The following is a 20,331-nucleotide window of genomic DNA, read 5'->3' on the forward strand; positions in this document are numbered from 1 at the left end:
ATCCTGACAGACCAGCAGGACAGACACAAGTGGTTCAGGAGCCCTTGCCAGCCTCTAGAGAAACCCCAGAACACTCAACCCTAACACATTAACACCCTGCACTGGTGGGAGACTGCTGGCCACGCAGACCCACCGAGCCATGGACTTGTCTTCCACAAGCACGTTCTTACCTCAGCCACAAAGTGACCAAGCCACATATACTAAGGGCTGAGATCCAAGATATGTACAGGGTACTTAACAGATAGCAAGGGAACAGTTAACTTGCATACAAGGTAAAAATCAGCAACAAGTTCTACAATCCAGTGCTGATATTGGATACAAACTTCAAGGACAGATTTCTTTTCGAAGGCTTATTCCAGTTTCATGAGGCTAGCATGGGGTGTATGCATTTGCCAGGAGCAAATTTATTCTTCTGAATTAACCCATGCAGCAAATGCTAGGCATCTGCTCGCAGTCCATTTAGAAGCATTTGCGCTGGATGATGGAGGGGCCCGACTCCTCATACTCCTGCTTGCTAATCCACATCTGCTGGAAGGCAGACAGGGAGGCCAGGATGGAGCCACCGATCCACACCGTGTACTTGCGCTCAGGGTACTCGATGATGTGATCTTCATGGTGCTGGGCGCCAGGCTGGTGATCTCCTGCATCCTGCCTGCAATGTACAGGTACATGGTGGTGCCGCAGGACAGCACCATCTCGGCCTACAGGTATTTGTGGATGTCCACGTCACACTTTATGATGGAACTGAAGGTGGTCTCATGGATGCCGCGGCTTCCATGTCCAGGAAAGAAAGCTGGAACACTGCCTCTGGACACCAGACCCACTCGTTGCAGATGGTGACGACCTGGCCGTCAGGTGGCTCATAGCTCTTCTCCAGGAACGAGGAGAACACGGTGGTGGCCAGCTCCTGCTTGAAGTCCAGGGTAACGTAGCACAGCTTCTCCTTGATGTCACGCACTATCTCCCACTCGGCCATGGGGGTGAAGCTGTAGCCACACTTGGTGAGGATCTTCATGAGGTAGTTGGTTAGGGGAGATGGGCATCATGTGGGCGACCCCATCTTCAGAGTCCGTGACAATGCCACTGGTGTGCCCAGAGGACTAGAGGGACAGCACAGCGTGGATGGCCACACACATGGCCAGGGTGTTGAAGGTCTCAAGCATGATCCAAGTCGTCTTCTCTCTGCTGGTCTTGGGGTTCGGGGGGCCTTAGTCAGCAGCACTGAGTGGTCCTTGGGGCCACACGCAGCTCGTTGTAGAAGGTGTGGGGCCAGATCTTCTCCATGTCATCCCGGTTGGTGACTATGCCCTGCTCGATGGGATACTTCAGGGTCAGGATGCTGCACTTGCTCTGGGCCTCGTCACCCACATAGGAGTCCTTCTGGCCCATCCATGTCCACCATCATGATCTGGTGCCTGGGGCACCCGACAATGGAGGGGAACATGGTTCGGGGGGCATCATCCCTAGCAAAGCCAGCTTTGCACCTGCCAGACCCATTGTCAATGATAAGCATGATGATCTCTTCTTCCATCGCCATCGTGGAGAAGCGGGTGGCTGAGCAGCAGGAGGACGCGGTGTGCGGGTTAGTGGTGGCCAGTGAGCAATAATTTCTTCTACAGGACCTTTGTTAAAGGCAGCATAAAGCCGCAAGGCTAGATAGACTGTAAACGCCACGACGTCATGGACTGGGACTTAGTTCTCTCATTATCGCTAGCACCTGCTGCAGGGACTGATACCTGGCAAGCACTCAATAACCAATATCTACTAAGTGAATGAATAAATGAATGAATGGTGTGAAATTAAGTGGGTAGCAGGTCCCTTTGCAGTGACTTCCTTGGGTTGGCTGTCAGCAGTTATGCAATTGTCACACCTATCTCAGCAAGTTCTGAGGACCAAGTGGGGGACGACCAGCAACAGTGCCTATCCCAGGTTCTGACACCCGCTCAGGAGGCACCCAACAGGCGATTTTTCCTTCCTTTCCTGAAATCATCAAAATGGTTCCCAGCCCTCTAATATTTCAAAAACCCTTACCAAGTCTATGTAAATAAAAAAAACTTCCCTTGTACATACAGCCCGTTAGTGGCAGAACTGCAACTATAGACCCAGTGTCTAATCACCTTGCAGATGACTTTGCCAGCAGTGACATTCCTTGTTGGTGACTACTGAGTCACTCTATGTAGGGTCAGCTGAGAAGAGGACAGTAACCGTAAAGAGGGAGTAGACATTCCAGGGACATTAATTCAGCGAAGTGCCAGGCACTGCTAATTCAGAGGCTAGTGTGGGCAGCTCATGTGTATATATATATTTTTTTGTTTTTGAAACAGGGTCTCACTCCATCACCCAGGCTGGAGCGCAGCGGTGCAATCACAGCTCTCTGCAGCCTTAAACTCCTGGACTCAAGTGATCCTCCCACTTCAGCCTCTGGAGTAGCTGGGACCACAGGCTTGTGCCACAATGCCTGGATAATTTTTTGTATTCTTTGTAGAGACAGGATTTGCCACAACGTCCAGGCTGGTCTTGAACTACTGGCCTCAAGCAATCTGCCCACCTTGGCTTCCCAAAGTGCTGGGACTACAGGCGTGAGTCACCGTGCCTGGCCTCACATGTCACCTTTGATGACAACTCATGGACAATTACTTTTTTTTTTTTTTTTTAGGGACAGGGTCTCGCTCTGTCACCCAGGCTGGAGTGCAGTGGTATGACTGTAGCTTGCTACAGCCTCCAACTTCTGGGCTCAAGCGATCCTCCTGCCTCAGCCTGATGAGTAGCTGGGACTACAGGCGTGCACCACCACACCTGGCTTCATGAAAACTTCTGAGAGAGGTATAGGGCACATAAAGCGCATGGCTGGCCCAGGGTGCAGCATCTGCTGGGGCAGCAGGAAATGGAGGACAATAGGCCAGGCCCCAGGGGTTGGCCATCTTTTGGGTTTGTATTTCTCATTCTTCCCACAATGAGTCCCTAAAGCTCACAGGAACTTAAGTGGATCAGAGATTGTGTACTAGGAGAATGGCGATGATTAACACCAGCGTGAGCTATGGAAGCTTGCCCAGCTCTACAGTCCTCCAGGCCTAAGGAAAGCAAAGTCCCACGGAGTTTCTGGGAAGACTAAGGAGGCTCCCAGGGCTGGAAATGTGGTGTTGGAGGCACATGGCAGAGGGCTGTGGCCACATCTTGTATGTTATGTAAAGGGCTGAACCTGACTGTATAGGACAATGGGACTGTCTAAATGTTCTAGAAAATATTGATCTGAGTGTGTTGTAGGAAGATTACATTATAAAAATTCGAAGGGGGAGAAACAGGAGTCTGGTAGAGCAGCTCTTTTTTTTTTTTTTCCAGACAGGGTATCACTTTATGGCCCAGGCTGGAGTGTAGTGGTGCAATCATAGTTCACTGCAGTCTCGAACTCCTGGGCTCAAGTGATCTTCCCACCTTAGTCTCCTAAATAGCTGGGACTACAGGCAAACACCACTGTGCTTGGCTAATTTCTAAACTTTTTGTAGAGATATGGTCTCTTGATGTTGTCCAGGCTGGTCTCAAACTCCTGCGGTCAGGTGATTCTCCCACCTTGGCCTCCCAAAGTTCTGGGAATACAGGTGAGCCACTGCACCCAGCCTAATTCCTTTTTTTTTTTTTTTTTACTTTGTCAGACCAATAATTGATGACAAGCTTATTTCCAACTTGTCTCAAGGGAAGAGGCTTCTAAGCAGTCTAATTCAAAAACTCCCTCTTGAAAAGATAATTTGCAGGAAAAAGGGATGATTAGCTAATCATTACTTCGCTGCATTTTAAAAAATGACTGGTGAAGGAAGATTAGACTGGTTAAAGATCACTGGGCTCCTTCCAAGACTGACAATCGACTGAGGGCGGCTCCCAGAAGAGCTCTTAAGCTTATTAAATAAAGCTAATTATTCATTTTAGCAGCAATGGTAATTTATCACTGGAAAGAGTAACTAACAATAACAGACCACAAAGTTCTGCTCTAGCTATGGTATTTATATTTATTTATGTTTTTTAAAGACTTTATTTTTATTTTTTGAGACAGGGTCTCACTCTATCACCTAGGCTAGAGTGCAGTGGTGTGATCTCGGTTCACTGAAGCCTTCACCTCTCACACTCAAGTGATCCTCCCACCTCAGCCTCCCAAGTAGCTGGGACTACAGGCACACACCACCACACTCAGCTAATTTTTTAATTTTTTGTAGAGATGGGGTCGCATTATGTTGCCCATGCTGGTCTTGAAATCCTGGGCTCAAGCGATCCAGCAGCCACGGCCTCCCAAAGTGCTGGGATTACAGGTTACAGCCACTGAACCTGGCCAAAGACTTTATTTTTTAGAATAGTTTCAGGTTCATGGCAAAATTGAGAGGGAAGTACAGAGATTTCCCACATACTCCCAGCCCTAACATATGCACAGCCTCCCCCATGATAACATCTTACACCGTGATGCATTTGTTACAACCATGAACCTACATTGACACGTCATTATCACCCCAAATCTGTAGTTTACATTAGGGTTTGCTCTGGGTGTTATACATTCTAGACGTCTGGAAAAATGTACAATGACATGTATCCACCGTTATATCATATAGAGTATTTTCACTGCCCTAAAATTCCTCTGTGCTCATCTAGTTAAGGTTTTTGTTTTGTTTTGTTTTGTTTTTGAGACAGAGTCTCGTTCTGTCGCCCAGGCTGGAGTGCAGTGGCACGATCTCAGCTCACTGCAACCTCCACCTCCAAGGTTCAAGTGGTTCTCCTGCCTCAGCCTCCCAAGTAGCTGGGACTACAGGCATGTACCACCACGCTTGGCTAATGTTTGTATTTTTTGTAGAGACGGGGTTTCACCATGTTGGCCAGGCTGGTCTGGAACTCCTGACCTCAGGTGATCTGCCCGCCTCAGCCTCCCAAAGTGCTGGGATTACAGGCATGAGCCACCGCGCCTAGCCTGGGTTTTGAACCACTTTTTTGTTGTTTATCGCCACAGTGAGAGAAACAGGAGGAATCTGTTTCTATCTTATCTAAATTCTTATCATCTTATTCCATCTAAATTGCATGCCCTACTCTTTCCTATGTGGTCTCTCCATTCATTCAAGAAATTGCATGACTATCTTGTGCCAGGCTCTAGGCTAGTGTTGGGGATACCGTGATGTGTGAAAATGGGCACTGTCTTGTCTTTATAGGTGTGTAGTGTTCAGTTGGGGAGAAAGGCAATTGTATAACTGTTCATAAAGAAACTGAAAATTGGCCGGGCGCGGTGGCTCAAGCCTGTAATCCCAGCACTTTGGGAGGCCGAGGCGGGTGGATCACGAGGTCAGGAGATCAAGACTATCCTGGCTAACATGGTGAAACCCCGTCTCTACTAAAAATACAAAAAACTAGCCGGGCGTGGTGGCGGGCGCCTGTAGTCTCAGCTACTTGGGAGGCTGAGGCGGGAGAATGGCGTGAACCCGGGAGGCGGAGCTTGCAGTGAGCTGAGATCACGCCACTGCACTCCAGCCTGGGAGACACAGCGAGACTCCGTCTCAAAAAAAAAAAAAAAAAAAGAAAAAAAAAAAAAGAAACTGAAAATTACAACTGTAATTTTGATATGTGCTTTGAAGCAAAGAAACGAGGTACATGCAGGTCTCAAGGGAGACCTGTCTCTCACTATGAAGTCCCTGTCCCTGCCTATGGAGACTGTGTTCACTAGTTCATAGGGTAGGGGCTGGGGTTTGTGCAAAGCCCTGAGGCCCCATAGATGTTGGCTAAAAGAGCAAAATGAAGAGGTGACGCTGGGGGCTGGGGTGAAACCCTGCAATCCTGCAACCCTGGTAAGATTTTGATCTTTATCCAAAGAGAAAGGGAAGCCACTGAAAAGTTGTTGGTTTTTTTTTTTTTTTTTTGAGACAGAGGCTTGCTTTGTCACCCAGGCTGGAGACCAGTGGTGCGATGTGGGCTCACTGCAACCTCCGCCTCCCAGGTTGCAGTGATTCTCCTGCCTCAGCCTCCTGAGTAGCTGGGATTACAGGCTGGCGCCACCACACCCAGCTAAGTTTTGTATTTTTAGTAGAGACGGGGTTTCACCACTTTGGCCAGGCCAGTCTTGAACTCATGACCTCAGTGATCCACCCACCTGGGCCTCCCAAAACGCTGGGATTACAGGGGTGAGCCATCATGCCCAGCAGCCACTGAAAAGTTTTAAGTGAGGAAGTGAATACAATATAAGGAGAAAGGTGGAGGGATATTTTGAGATCACGCTAGCTGCTCAATGGATGGGGGACGGGCAGGGTGGAAATGGAGAGACCAGAAAGCCACGTGCTCAAGATAAAAGAAAGTAGCCTAGGCTGGGCATGGTGGATCACGCCTGTAATCCCAGCACTTTGGGAGGCTGAGACAGGTGGATCACCTGAGGTTAGGAGTTTGAAACCGGTCTGGCCAACATGGTGAAACCCCATCTCTACTAAAAATACAAAATTTAGCTGGGTGTGGTGGCACGCACCTGTAATCCCAGCTACTCAGGAGGCTGAGGCAGGAAAACCACTTGAACCCAAGAGGCAGAGGTTTCAGTGAGCCAAGATCATGCCATTGCACTCCAGCCTGAGCAATAAGAAAGAGACTCCATCTCAAAAAATAAAGACGGTTGCCTGGACTAGGTAGGTGGCAGGCAGATGGATGGCCCGATAAAAAACCCACCAACATGTATTTAGTGGCTCCAAGGTTGATTTTTTATTTATTTTTATTTATTTATTTTATTTATTTATTTTTTTGAGACGGAGTCTTGCTCTGTCACCCAAGCTGGAGTGCAGTGGTGCGATCTCGGCTCACTGCAACCTTTGCCTCCCAGGTTCAAGAGATTCTCCTGCCGGGCGCGGTGGCTCAAGCCTGTAATCCCAGCACTTTGGGAGGCCGAGACGGGCAGATCATGAGGTCAGGAGACAGAGACCATCCTGGCTAACATGGTGAAACCCTGTCTCTACTAAAAAAATACAAAAAACTAGCCGGGCGAGGTGGCGGGTGCCTGTAGTCCCAGCTACTCCGGAGGCTGAGGCAGGACAATAGCGTAAACCCGGGAGGCAGGGCTTGCAGTGAGCTGAGATCCAGCCACTGCACTCCAGCCTGGGCGACAGAGCGAGACTCCGTCTCAAAAAAAAAAAAAAAAAAAAAAAAGAGATTCTCCTGCCTCAGCCTCCAAGTAGCTGAGACTACAGGCACATGCCACCACGCCTGGCTAATTTTTGTATTTTTAGTAGAGACGGGGTTTCATCATATTGGTCAGGCTGGTCTTGAACTCCTGACCTCAGGTGATCCACTCACCTTGGCCTCCCAAAGTGGTGGGTTTAACAGGTGTGAGCCACAGTGCCCAGCCCAAGACTGATCTTTGATAGGCCCAAATGCAACACGAGCTACACTTCTGTTACTCTCTAAAATTTGCCATAGTAATTAATGTTATTTCCTTTACTGGACAGTCAACTCTTTGACGGTAGGGTTGCCATGGAATGGAACTTTTCTCCAGTAGAATGTTGACCTGAGCCCGGGCGCGGTGGCTCATACCTGTAATACTAGCACTTTGGGAGGCTGAGGCGGGCAGATCATTTGAGATCAAGAGTTCGAGACCAGTCTGACCAACATGGTAAAACCCCGTCTCTACTGAAAAAAAAAAAAAAAAAATAGCTGGGCATGGTGGCACATGCCTGTAATCTCAGCTACTTAGGAGGCTAAGGCAGGAGGATTGCTTGAACTCAGAGGCAGAGGTTACAATAAGCCCAGATGGCACCATTGCACTCCAGCCTGGACAACAGAGTGAGACTGTGTCTTTTTTTTTTTTTTTTTTTTTTGAGACAGAGTCTTGCTCTGTCACCCAGGCTGGAGTGCAGTGGCCGGATCTCAGCTCACTGCAAGCTCCGCCTCCCGGGTTCACGCCATTCTCCTGCCTCAGCCTCCCGAGTAGCTGGGACTACAGGCGCCGCCACCTCGCCCGGATAGTTTTTTTGTATTTTTTAGTAGAGACGGGGTTTCACCATGTTCGCCAGGATGGTCTCGATCTCCTGACCTCGTGATCCGCCCGTCTCGGCCTCCCAAAGAGACTCTGTTTCAAAAACAAAAAGAAAAAAAAAAGAAAGTTGACCCAAAGCTATGCATATATTGAGTACTCACTCGTTACATGTCTAATTGTAAAGACCACCTAAGATTCTCCTGTACTTTTCCCTCTGCTTAGTATTTACCACAATTTACCACAAAGTTATTAATATGATTATATATTCAACAGATCTCTCCCTGGACTGTAAACTCCATAAGGACGGGGAGAGAGGACAGGAACCAAATTGTCTTGATTATTGTTTTATTCCAATGCCCAGCACTGTACCTAGTACTCAACAAATATTTGCAAAAGAATCTTTGTTAAATACAAGTTTCCAAACATTTCCATAGTGCTTATTATCTGCCAGTCTCTGTTCTTAGCACCTTAAACATATGAACACATTTAGTTTTCGTAACAACTCCATGAGGTATATACTGTCAATGTCCCCACTTCACTGATGAGGAAACTAAGGCAGGGAGATTAGGTTCTTAAGCGATTCTGTTTTATCAAATATAGACACACATTTGTTCCAAAACATTAACTGGTCTCTGTCTATGACAGGAGCTATGGGAGGTGCTGGGGACACAAAATAAAATCGTGGTTAATACTTTTTGAGTACCTACTATATGTCAGGCTTGGTGTTAGGCACTTTATAGAACTTTATGAACTTTACAGAACTTACAATATCCTTAATCACATTTGATTATTTGTACTCAGTGTTACTTACTGATTGCTTGCTTGGTTGATTGATTGAGACAGGGTCTCGCTCTATCGCCCAGGATGGAGTGCAGTAGCAGGATCACGGCTCACTGTAGCCTCAAACTCCTGGGGTCAAGTGATCTTCCCGCTTTAACCTCCTGAGTAGCTGGGACTACGCACACACGCCACTGTGCCCAGCTAATTTTTAATTTTTTGCGGGGGAAGGGTCGGGGGGGTGGAGTGTTTTCCTATGTTGCCCAAGATGGTCTCGAACTTCTGGCCTCAAGTGATCCTCCCGCCTGGGTCGGCGTTACTATTCTAGTCCAGCCTCCTACTTTCCCGGTAAACCCACAAGACTCCGCCCCTTTGCAGAAGCTGGCCCCGCCCATGCCCTCTTCCACGCCTGCGCCCCACCCCCCCCCCCGACCCCGACCCAGCAGACGACGCGCCGCGCGCCTGCGCACGGTTTCCCCATGTGTTCTCCAGCAGTCAGCAGGCCCAGCTGAGCAGCAGCCACGGACGTTGCTTGTCACCGGCGCGGCAGCCTCCACCGCCTGCTGTTGCCCTCCTCTCTCGGTGGTCTGTCAGCACAGCGCACGTCGGCATGGGTAAGAGCCGGACGAAGCGCTTCAAGCGACCTCAGTTCTCCCCTACGGGCGACTGTCAGGCCGAGGCGGCTGCGGCGGCGAATGGGACCGGAGGCGAGGAGGACGACGGGCCAGCGGCGGAGCTGCTGGAAAAGGTGAGGCGAGGGCTCCGCCGGGCCGGGAGAGCGAGACGAGGTTGCCCCGCGCGCGTGCGCACTGCTCTCCTTCTGACCCTCCTCGCTCTCCTCCCCAGCTCCAGCACCCGAGCGCCGAGGTCCGCGAGTGCGCCTGCGCGGGGCTGGCCCGGCTGGTGCAGCAGCGGCCGGCACTCCCGGGCCTGGCGCGCCGAGACGCCGTGCGCCGCCTCGGGCCGCTGCTGCTGGACCCTAGCCTGGCCGTCAGGGAGACTGCAGCCGGCGCGCTGAGGTGAGCCGGGAAGGGTCCGGGGCGGTGCCCACTTCTAGCCTCCCCCGCGCCTGGGCTGCGGGCGGTCGCAGCGGTCAGCCAGCGCCTTCTGTGTGCCACCAGGCCCTGGCCCGTTCTCCCGTTTGCAGAGATTTGAAGCCAGTCTCCAGGCTCCAGAGAACCCCAGTATCCCCGAACCACACGCATCTCATCTGTCCACCTGGCTGCTTCACCTGCAGCGTCCACCTGCTCAAGCGTCACGCCTGCGCACGTTTTACCCTCTCCAAAAGCCCTCCTTAGGGTCCCTTGCTTGGATGAACTCTTCAATTCATGTGTCAGGATTCGTTCTAGATGCAGGGAATTTTGAGCAGCCAAGACTGTTGAGCGAGATCTGTTGACAGCCAAGATCCCCTGTCTTGGCACAAGTCATGTTGATGGGGAGACAGACAGGAAGCTAGTAAAAAGGTAAAACATAATATTGCATAGTGAGAATTGCTGTGGGAAAACGAGATGATGATGAGTTGGGGGTGGGAAGTTTGAATTGGGTGCTCTTGGGCCGGGCGCGGTGGCTCACGCCTGTAATCCCATTGCTTTGGGAGGCCAAGGAAGGAGGATCACTGGAGGCCAGGAGTCCAAGGCCAGTCTGGGCAACATAGCAAGACCCCGTCTCTAGAACAATTTTAAACAATTAGTCAGGCATGGTGGTGGGTGCCCTTTATCCCAGCTACTCAGGAGACTGGGGTGGGAGTATCGCTTCAGCCCAGGAGTTCGAGGCTGCAGTGAGGCATGATCACACCACTGCACTCCAGCCTGGGTGATAGAGCAAGACCCTGTGTCAAAAAAAAAAAAAAAAAAAAAAAAAAAGGTGCTCTTTAGATGGCTTGTGAACGGAGATCTGCAGGGTGAGAGAGCCAGGAGACATGGGAAAATAGGGGGAAGAGCATTTCCCACAAAGGGAGCAGCAGCAGCAAAGAAGCGAAGCAGCAGGCGGCTTGATGTGGTTAAAGAGCAGAGCGGGTAGGTAGGTGGCAGAAAAGAGCAGGGGTGGGTAATTACAGGAGGTGAGGCTGGAGAGAGAGATGAGCTGTACGATTGGTGTAGGGCTGAGGACTTAATCTAAGCAGGGAAGAGACATGCTGTAACTCACCTTTTGAGAAGGCCACTCTGCTGGCTGTGCAGAGAATGGACTGCAGAGGGGGCAAGAGTAGAAGTTAGTATTTGTAGTTCTTGTAGCTCTGTCTCTACTTGTTATTTATATTTCATTCACTGATATAGCAAATATGTATAAAGTGCCTGTGTGCTAGACACTGAGCTAGGCTGTGGGCATGGGGTAATGAGCAAGGCAATGTCTCTCCTTAAGAAATCTTAAAGTTATTGAGGGAGATAAGCATTAACCAAACAGTTACATAAGTGTATAATTACAATGAATGATAGTGACAAAGGATGCTACAGGAGGGTACAAACAAAGGGTTCAGGGAAGAAGACTCTGAGTGAGTGGTGCTGGAGGTGAGCTCTGAGGGATGAATGGGCATTCACCAGCTGATGGAGGGAAGATAGACCCTCTTCTTCCTCTAGGGAGGAAACAGCATGTGGAAAGCCCTTCCCTTCCTCCCACAGCATACACAGGCTAGGGGATCCTGGCGGATTGTGAGGGCATCTTCTGACTATCTCTATATCCTTAGGTACTAGCACAGTGCTGTGTACTCGGAAGTCATGTCTTTCCAATTAAATTTACCCAGGGCTGCTTTAGGGGGTATCATTCTCAGTAGCCCCACCTTGCTGCCCTTGCAGTTCACTTTTTCTTTTTTTTTTTTTTTTTCTTGTTTTAGAAGCAGGGTCTCCCTGTGTTGCCCAGGCTGGTCTTGAACTCCTGAGCTCAAGTAATCCTCCCACCTAGGCCTCCCAAAGTGCTGGGATTACAGGTGTGAGCTACAGCACCTAGCCTTGCCCTTGTAGTCTTGATTCCAAGAAAAGGTCCCTTCATACATGATGTGATTTATTCACATGGGAAAAGTCTCCCCACTTCCCTTCTTGTAGCCATGTACCTGTATACTGTCTCAAACCTCAGAACTAAGTTGTTATATGACAGCGTCATCTGTTTATATCTTGTAGAACAAAGATCAGAACAGAACAGGTGGGGCCGGGCGCGGTGGCTCAAGCCTGTAATCCCAGCACTTTGGGAGGCCGAGATGGGCGGATCACGAGGTCAGGAGATCGAGACCATCCTGGCTAACACGGTGAAACCTCGTCTCTACTAAGAAATACAAAAAATAGCCGGGCGAGGTGGCAGCGCCTGTAGTCCCAGCTACTCGGGAGGCTGAGGCCGGAGAATGGCGTGAACCCGGGAGGCGGAGCTTGCAGTGAGCTGAGATCCGGCCACTGCACTCCAGCCTGGGCTACAGAGCGAGACTCCGTCTCAAAAAAAAAAAAAAAAAAAAAAAAGAACAGAACAGGTGGAAATCTCTGGATTGGTTCTGCAGCATATGACAGAAACAATAAGCTATTTCCTCTGGGAAACCTTAAATATGGCTAAAAATAGAAATGTGAGAGGGTAGAAGTGTTCTGTGACATGCGATGTGGAAGTAAAACATGTTTGAAATTTCTTGTGTAGAAATCTCAGTGCTTGTGGAGGTTTTGAAGTTTGTGATGACATGGTGACTAAGGATATCATGACCCCTCTGGTTGTGCTGCTAAAAGAGGTATGCAGTTTTTACAATATCTTGATGGTAGCTTTTGGGATGCAAACTTAGAGTTTTGGTATTACTTTGGTGTTAGTGACTTTGTCTTCTATGCAAACATCCTGTGGAAATTTCATTCCTTTTCCTGGAAACACCAATCTACTCTCTTAATTGATACTAATCTCTATTATTTTGTAGCTTTATTTTTATGATAGTTAGAAAAGACCTGCCTAAAACTGTACAGACTCACTCCTTTAGATGTTAAACTTCTTACAATAAAAATAATTAGTATTTAGTCATTGCTTATTTATGTGCCAGGTATTATTTTCATGTTTTGGATATTATATAATTTAATCCTCACAGTATCCTATGAGGCAGGTATTATTCCCATTTTACAGATGACAAAGCCAAGGCACAGACATTAGGAACTTGTGAAGATTACAGTAAGTTCTCATGTTTGATCTCATTTTAGTCTTATTGCATGACATAGTTAAGAGGTTAAGGAGCTTTCTCTCTGGAGTGCTTCTGGTCCGCTATTCTGTATTGATAGGTAATTTTCAGTTAAGGCTACATAAAGGATATCCAGTTTTGATGAGAGGCATCAGTCGTTTTAGAGTAATGATTCTCAACTGGGTATGATCTTGCTTCACAGGGCACAACTGGCAATGTCTGGAGACATTGGTTGTTACAGAGCTTGTGGGGTAAAAGTTGCTACTGGCATCCAGTGGGTAGAGGCCAGGGATGCTGCTAAACATCCCCAAATGAACATGATAGCCCTTCCTTCCCCAACAAAGAATTTTCTGGTGGAGAATTTCAGTAGTACCTGGATTGAGAAACCTTGCTTTAGAGTGTCTCCTGGTCTGTACTAGAGGGGCTTAAGAGCACCAGCTTTGGAACCAAATGCTGGGGCCTGAATCCCAGCTTCACCACATGCTAATCTAACACCTTCAGCAGCCTCCCTGTACCTCACTTTCCCATTTGCAGCTGGAGATTGGCGATAATAATAGTCATCCTACCTCATAGGTTTATTGTTTGGATTAAATGATTTGATACATGTAAAAAGCTTAGAATAGTACCTTAGAAGGTGCTATGTAATAAAAAAAAACGGAAGGCGCTAGGTAGAAGCTCTTATTTCATCTTTCGTTGCCTTCTTACTGTCTTTTATTACATTTATTAGGTAAAATACTTTGTATTGATTTTGTACTGCTTGTAAGGATTCGATTGACTTGTTAACCACGGTAATTTCTGATGTCTAGCCTTTGTGTTTCATCACCATCATTACCCTATTTGTTTAATTCTTCTTTGGAACCAGGGTGCTAATCATGATATTTGGTTACAGTGTAGTGCTGGACTGGATTCAAATGAGATGTCCCTGCAGGAGAAAAAAGATCAGAACAGAAATTCTGTTGAGAACATAGCCAATGAGGCTGTGAACGTGCTGTGGAATATATGGTAAGATGCCTTCCAAACACAGCCTCCTGCTATAGCAGTACCCAGGCTGCTATTCTCTGTTATACTGTGTGGGAATCTCTGTTCCCCTTAGTAGGCCTGTTAATCTGGGATGTTAAGACTTGGTAGGAGCCGGACGTGGTGGCTCATGCCTATAATCCCAGCACTTTGGGAGGCCGAGGCGGGAGGATCACTTGAGGTCAGGAGTTTGAGGCCAACACTGTGAAACCCCGTCTCTACCAAAACTATAAAAAAATTAGCCGAGTGTGGTGGCACATGCCCGTAATCCCAGCTACTCGGAAGGCTGAGGCAGGAGAATCGCTTGAACCCTGGAGGCAGAGCTTGCAGTGAGCCAAGATCATGCCACTGCACTCCAGCCTGGGTGACAGAGCAAAACTCCATCTCAAAAAAAAAAAAAAAAAAAAAAGACTTGGTAGGAGGTAGGATCAGGTGACCTAAGATCGACCTTCCTCCCCAATCCCTTTCCTCATTGCATCACTGCATCTTTTGTTTTACGGCTTTCCTTTCCAGTCATTGCACCTGACAAAAAATAGGAGGACTCATGACCACTAGCACCTGTGGCTCCTCCTTTCCCATGACTTCCTGCGCACCCTGAGAAAAATTTGTCTTTAAGCTGGTCAGGCCCAGATGCAGGTGCAGCTTTGGTTTGGCTCTAGACTAAGATGGGGACCACAGACCTTGGCTGGTGCTTTTCTTCCTCTCCCCTGGCGGTTACCGTCTGAGTGGGAAGTGGATGCCTAAGAAGAGCTCCCTTGGCCCCTGGAGGAAGAAGGCCACTCTCCATTCTGTGATTGTAGCAGTGGTGAGGGTGGAATGGACTTGCTACTAGGAATGGAAATGGCTAGAAACCCAACCTGGATTTACTTTTTTCTGCCCCATTTTATGTCCCACATTTCTAGCAAGACTCTGTCACAGTTTCTTATCTTCAGTCAGCAGCAATTACAGTGGCTGACCTGAAAGCACAGATGTTTCTTAGAATACAAGATTAAGTTGGATCCTGAAATGCCTATGTAGCAATCTGACCTTGCCTGTGATTTCATTTTACTGAATGCATTCCACCAGAAATATTAGAGAGATCAGATCTGAGGAAATGGCATTTGAGCAAAAACTGATGGGTGCTGTTTTTCTGTGCACCAGATAACTTTGAGTCAGAAATCGTTGCATTTGGAAATTTTTTAAAAATTTCCTTGAAAAGAGTCTGAATATATCTCCAAGGTGATTTCTCTTTTCTGAATACCTGTGAGCCCTGTATGTATCACTGAGTTACTTTTAACATTCTTGTTTCATAATTCATATTTCAAATTATCTTTACACACATATGGCTTATCTTCCTGACTAGACAGTGGTCTCCTTCATGCTACCATAACTAGGTAGGTAGGTAGGTAGGTAGGTAGGTAGGTAGATAGAAGATATGAAATATTTTTCATCACATAACAGATTTAGTTTAATAATTTAGTCAGCTCTGTTAGCTGTTAGCATGTCACGTGTGTATGTTGTATGTATGGAGGAAACATACAACATGGATATTTCCTCTGGAAACATGGATACAATTATTATAATTAGCCTTGTTTACTCTTATTTAATGTGTTTGCTTATTCATAACACTGATAGCTGTCTGAGTCTTTTATTAAAAGGTAGTATAATTTTAAAAATACTTACTGTAATTTCTCTATTGTAGACTGCAAATTCTGCTTGATGAAATTATGATTGCACTCTAAAAGGCTTGAATAAAATATAATTTTATTTTCCTTTAAATTTGTGTTTTTGTTAATGTTCTAAAATATAGTAGGTTAAAAAAATATAAATTTGTGTTTTTGTGTGATAAATATAAAGGCCTTTTATCCTCCTTTAACTTGTTATCATTGTGGTATAGAGGGAAGAAAAAACAGTAGGCTGGACACAGGGAACCTAGGTACTGGGCCTGGCTTTACTGCTGACAAAATATTTGCTCTCTGATGGGCCACATTACCGCTTGGGTCCTGGGTCTTTGCATTTATAAAATGGGGAGTTGAATTAAACGATTTACAAGATCTCTTCCAGCTTTAACCTTCTATAAGGAAACTGGCATCATAGCAAAGAGATTGATGAAAAGGTCCCACTGTGATAGGGATAAAATATAGATAGCCAGTTCTCATGTATAGTGAATATGAATGGGTGTTAGTTCCTTCATCGATAAAAATGGTGGGTGTTTGATTCCAACTCCTTGGTTTATAAAGCCTGATTTGTTTTTTTATGGATTGCTATGGTTGATTTCCTACTGTTAAAATGTGAATAGTAAAACTTTTTTTTCCCCCTTCAATTTAGTGAATGCAGTAGTAGAGCAGTGTCTATATTCAACAAAGAAGGGTGTTTGGAGATTGTGTTAAAGTATTTAAGTAGGTTTCCTACCAATGTTGACCTGGCTATTTCAGTAGGTAAGTGAAGAAAAGGTGATGACTTATTAAGAATGTGTAGCCTTGTTCAAAAATTTTCATGCAGCTTTAGTGTGTTTATTCCACTGGAGTGATTTTTTTTCTCATTGTATGTGAATGTGTAGCTCAGCACCTGTTTTTTCTGGGTCTTCTTAAATCTGTGATTAATATTAATTCTTTACCTGCTCATTCAATTTTTCTGCTTTTGGCTCTGAAAGGGAGAAAGGTAATTATGTGAAGATATGTGGTTTCTGGCCTGTTTTCATTCTTAGCAGCCTTTATTAATTCTTAAAGTTTTCATCTCCATTTACTAAGAAACAGTAACCCACAACTACCAGGTCTTTAAGCCAGTTAATTGGAATCTAAACTTACTTAAATGTGTTATGCTACTATCTCATACTTCTGGCAGAAAACTGACGGCCTGAGTTTTGTTGAGAGAGAAAGAGAAAAAGAAGTGATTGAAATTCCACTTAGGCCTGCGTGCCTTCCGTGAGACAGGGAAGGCAAAGTCCAGCAACTTCAGTGTCCTTGGCTGCCTTGCCTTCTCTTTATTGGATTGAGGAGCCACTGGGGACCTTCAGCTCAATGGCAGCAGGCAGAAACCAGAGCATGGGCAGCTCAGCAGAATGCTGGGTGGGAGTGGAGAAACAATTGAGGGAGAGCATTTCTTTTCTCCCCATCATTACGGCAGGTGTCCAGCTGTCCCTTTGTGGAACTGCACTTCTTCTGGGGAGGAAGAAGTGTATTCCCCTGACTGCTATTTCTCTTGACTCTAATGGATATTTTTAAGAGAACAGAATTGGGGGAAAATAGTAGAATAAATACTACTGAGAAAATTTTAAAAATCATTTCTCCAAATGGAATCTTGGTGGGTTTGGGGAGCTGTGAGTAAATGGGGATTTTAAAAACAATTCAGCCATTTTTAGGAATTTGATAGGTGACTTAATCTCAGAGGACAGTTTTTGTTACAATAAGAGAATTTCAGGAAAGTTAGTTCATATGTTTTAAAAGAAAAACCACTTCTATTTTTCTGCCTTTAGTCTTACAGATTTATTTCTGTTTTTAGCTTTTCTTCCCCTTAATGAGCATTTTTGAAATGGATTAGAATAAAGTCATTTTGCATTGCATAATAGTGTTTTCCTTCTGCATGTAGCTAGATTAATGATTTTTAAAATACATTATTACTTTTACTTCTAAAGTCAAGCAATGCTTACATATAGTAAAATGAACTACAAGATTCCGTCCCATGTATTCATATAACTTTTTTTGAACTTGTATGGTAGCAATCATGGCTGTTAGCTAAAGTAAATTAGTTTCTTAATGACAAAGATACTACATTTGAATATATGTACAGAAATGCATATATATGGATTTCTATGTAAATATATTGTCGATCACAGCAGTAACATGCATTTTAAGTAATTTTGATGGGCGTGATTTAATATTTTACAGGTCTTAATTTGCTCATACTTTTATATAAACTACTTTTTTTCTTAAAGAATTATTGCTCCACCAGAAATAACCCTAACTTTGAAGGTCATGATAAATTTAAAGGAAGCCAGACATCCCAAAACCTAGGACTGTTTGCTACTGGTCCTTGATAAGTACATAAATTGAGGGTAAATTTTTTTTTTTTTTTTTTTTTTTCTGTGATGGAGTCTCGCTCTGTCGCCCAGGCTGGAGCGCACCAGTGCGATCTCGGCTCACTGCAAGCTCTGCCTCCCGGGTTCACGCCATTCTCCTGCCTCAGCCTCCCAAGTAGCTGGGACTACAGGCGCCCGCCACCATGCCTGGCTAATTTTTTGTATTTTCAGTAGAGACGGGGTTTCACTGTGTTAGCCAGGCTGGTCTCGATCTCCTGACTTTGTGATCCGCCTGCCTCGACCTCCCAAAGTGCTGGGATTACAGGCATGAGCCATCATGCCTGGCCTTTTTTTTGAGATGGAGTCTCAGATCTGTCACCCAGGCTGGAGTGCAGTGGCACAATCTTGACTTACTGCAACCTCCACCTCCAGGGTTCAAGCTATCCTCTTGCCTCAGCCTCCCAAGTAGCTGGGATTTCAGGCGTGCATCACCATGCCTAGCTAATTTTTGTATTTTTAGTAGAGATGGGGTTTTGCCATGTTAGCCAAGCTGGTCTGCAACTCCTGACCTCAGGTGATCCTCCTGCCTCGGCCTCCCAAAGTGCTAGGATTACGGGCATGAGCTACCACGCCCGGCCTGAGGATAAGCTTTTATAAACATTTATAGTAACGACATTGCCACATTTAAGAGTCTTTTTAGGCCGGGCATGGTGGCTCCCACCTGTAATCCCAACGCTTTGGGAGGCCAAGGCGGGCGGATCACGAGGTCAGGAGATTGAGACCATCCTGGCTAACAAGATGAAACCACGTCTCTAGTAAAAATACAAAAAATTAGCTGGGCATGGTGGCAGGCATCTGTAGTCCCAGCTACTCAGGAGGCTGAGGCAGGAGAATGGTGTGAACCCAGGAGGCAGAGCTTTCAGCGAGCCGAGGTTGTGCCACTGCACTCCAGCCTAGGCGACAGAGCGAGACTCGGTCTCAAAAAAAAAAAAAAAAAAAAGAGTCTTTGTAATTGTATTTTGTAAAAAAAAAGTGTAGATCTGGCTGAACGTGGTGGCTCATGCCTGTAATCTCAGCATTTTGAGGGGCCAAAATGGACACCACTTGAGACCAGGAGTTCCAGACCAGCCTGGCCTTGATGGTGAAATCGTCTCTACTAAAAATATAGAAATTAGCCAGGCATTGTGGCGCACACCTTTAATCCCAGTTACCTGAGAAGCTGAGGCACAGGAATTGTTTGAACCTGGGAGGCGGAGGTTGCAGTAAGCTGAGATGCGCCACTACACTCCAGCCTGGGTGACAGAGCAAGACTGTCTCAAAAAAAAAAAAAAAGTATACATCTGTTCAGCATTAGAAATTTAAAAAGAAACGTCTTTTCCAGCACTGATAGGTTGGGAAGCCTCATTTGTGCATATCACCCTGAGATAAAGCATATATATTCTACAAAAGCTACATGTATCTAATGAAGTAACAATACAACGTTTTATTGATGAATTATGCTGGTATAAATTATCCAAAGCAGAATTCATTTGTTTCTAAATATTTATGTTTTGCCTTATAGCATATTGTTTGCAGACAGTGACTGAGGATAACCCAGAGCTGCTGAAGTCTTTCAGTGCTACAGCATTGAACGTGCTGGAATCAGCACTGCTTTCTCCTGTTAGTTCCATGGAATCCCTTCTATTGAAGACATTGGTAGCAGGTAAAATTTAGCCTTATGGCATAGTATATTGTTTTAGTAGCTTTTGATATGGATGTGTGGCGGCAAAATTTAGTCATTCATTTCAACACATCGGGCCTTCTGTGCTTTTATCTGTTCTGAAAATTTTAATATTTGAGAAGAGACCCTTACTTCAAGCAGTTGTCTATAGTTGTAAAGCCTTGTGGAATAGATTTGTTTTGAATTTAACAAACTACTGTTAACCTGATAAAGAGACACTGTTGTCAGGATCCCCACTTATTTATGAACCAGTGATTTCAGAAATTGACCACTTAGTTTTCCGTAAGTTTTTTTTTTTTTTTTTCACCAACTCTTTTCTCTCCAGAATCTCTGAATACAGAAGTAAGAAATTATCTGAAGGTCTGTTTAGTATGTACTTTATTTAGTTTCTGTATCTATTTTCTTCTTGCCCTTTGGCCTTACAGAGATAATTTATATTGAGAGGTTTTTATTTTTTGTTGTTGTTGTTTTAAATTTTTTATTGTTTTGAGATGGAGTCTGGCTCTCTCACCCAGGCTGGAGTGCAGTGGCTGGCTCTGCAACCTCACCTCCGAGTTTCAAGTGATTCTCATGCCTCAGCCTCCCGAGTAGCTGGGATTACAAGCATGCGCCACCATGCCCAGCTTATTTCTGTATTTTTGGTAGAGACAGGGTTTTACCATGTTGGCCAGGCTGGTCTTGAGATCGGGACCTCAGGTGATTTGCCCACCTTGACCTCTTAA

The 20,331-nt window shown here is 45.9% G+C and overlaps 1 protein-coding gene and 1 pseudogene across 20 annotated transcripts in view; one reads left to right on the forward strand and one right to left on the reverse strand.

Annotated features, from left to right (window-relative positions):
- Positions 1-230: 230 nt before the first annotated feature.
- LOC135968755 (actin, cytoplasmic 2-like) lies at positions 231-6,652 on the reverse strand (annotated as a pseudogene).
- A 2,567-nt stretch (positions 6,653-9,219) lies between these two features.
- Positions 9,220-20,331, forward strand: part of HEATR3 (HEAT repeat containing 3) — a 47,184-nt gene continuing 36,072 nt past the window's right edge. For 7 of the 20 annotated variants that reach the window (XR_012428935.1, XR_012428934.1, XR_012428933.1 and 4 more), the window contains exons 1-6: positions 9,220-9,497; positions 9,596-9,768; positions 12,359-12,446; positions 13,765-13,877; positions 16,200-16,309; positions 19,451-19,591. Coding sequence is in view for 15 of the 20 variants with exons in the window: in XM_045381387.3 (XP_045237322.1) it covers positions 9,360-9,497; positions 9,596-9,768; positions 12,359-12,446; positions 13,765-13,877; positions 16,200-16,309; positions 19,451-19,591 (763 nt within the window). In the remaining 5 variants the exon portion in view is untranslated. Of the gene's footprint in view, positions 9,498-9,595; positions 10,213-12,358; positions 12,447-12,823; positions 12,869-13,764; positions 13,878-16,199; positions 16,310-19,450; positions 19,592-20,331 lie in introns of those variants that run through there. The other 13 variants (XR_012428936.1, XM_074027207.1, XM_074027205.1 and 10 more) reach the window with 8 other exon arrangements.

Source organism: Macaca fascicularis, chromosome 20 (assembly GCF_037993035.2).
Source record: "Macaca fascicularis isolate 582-1 chromosome 20, T2T-MFA8v1.1".
Lineage (NCBI taxonomy): Eukaryota > Metazoa > Chordata > Mammalia > Primates > Cercopithecidae > Macaca > Macaca fascicularis.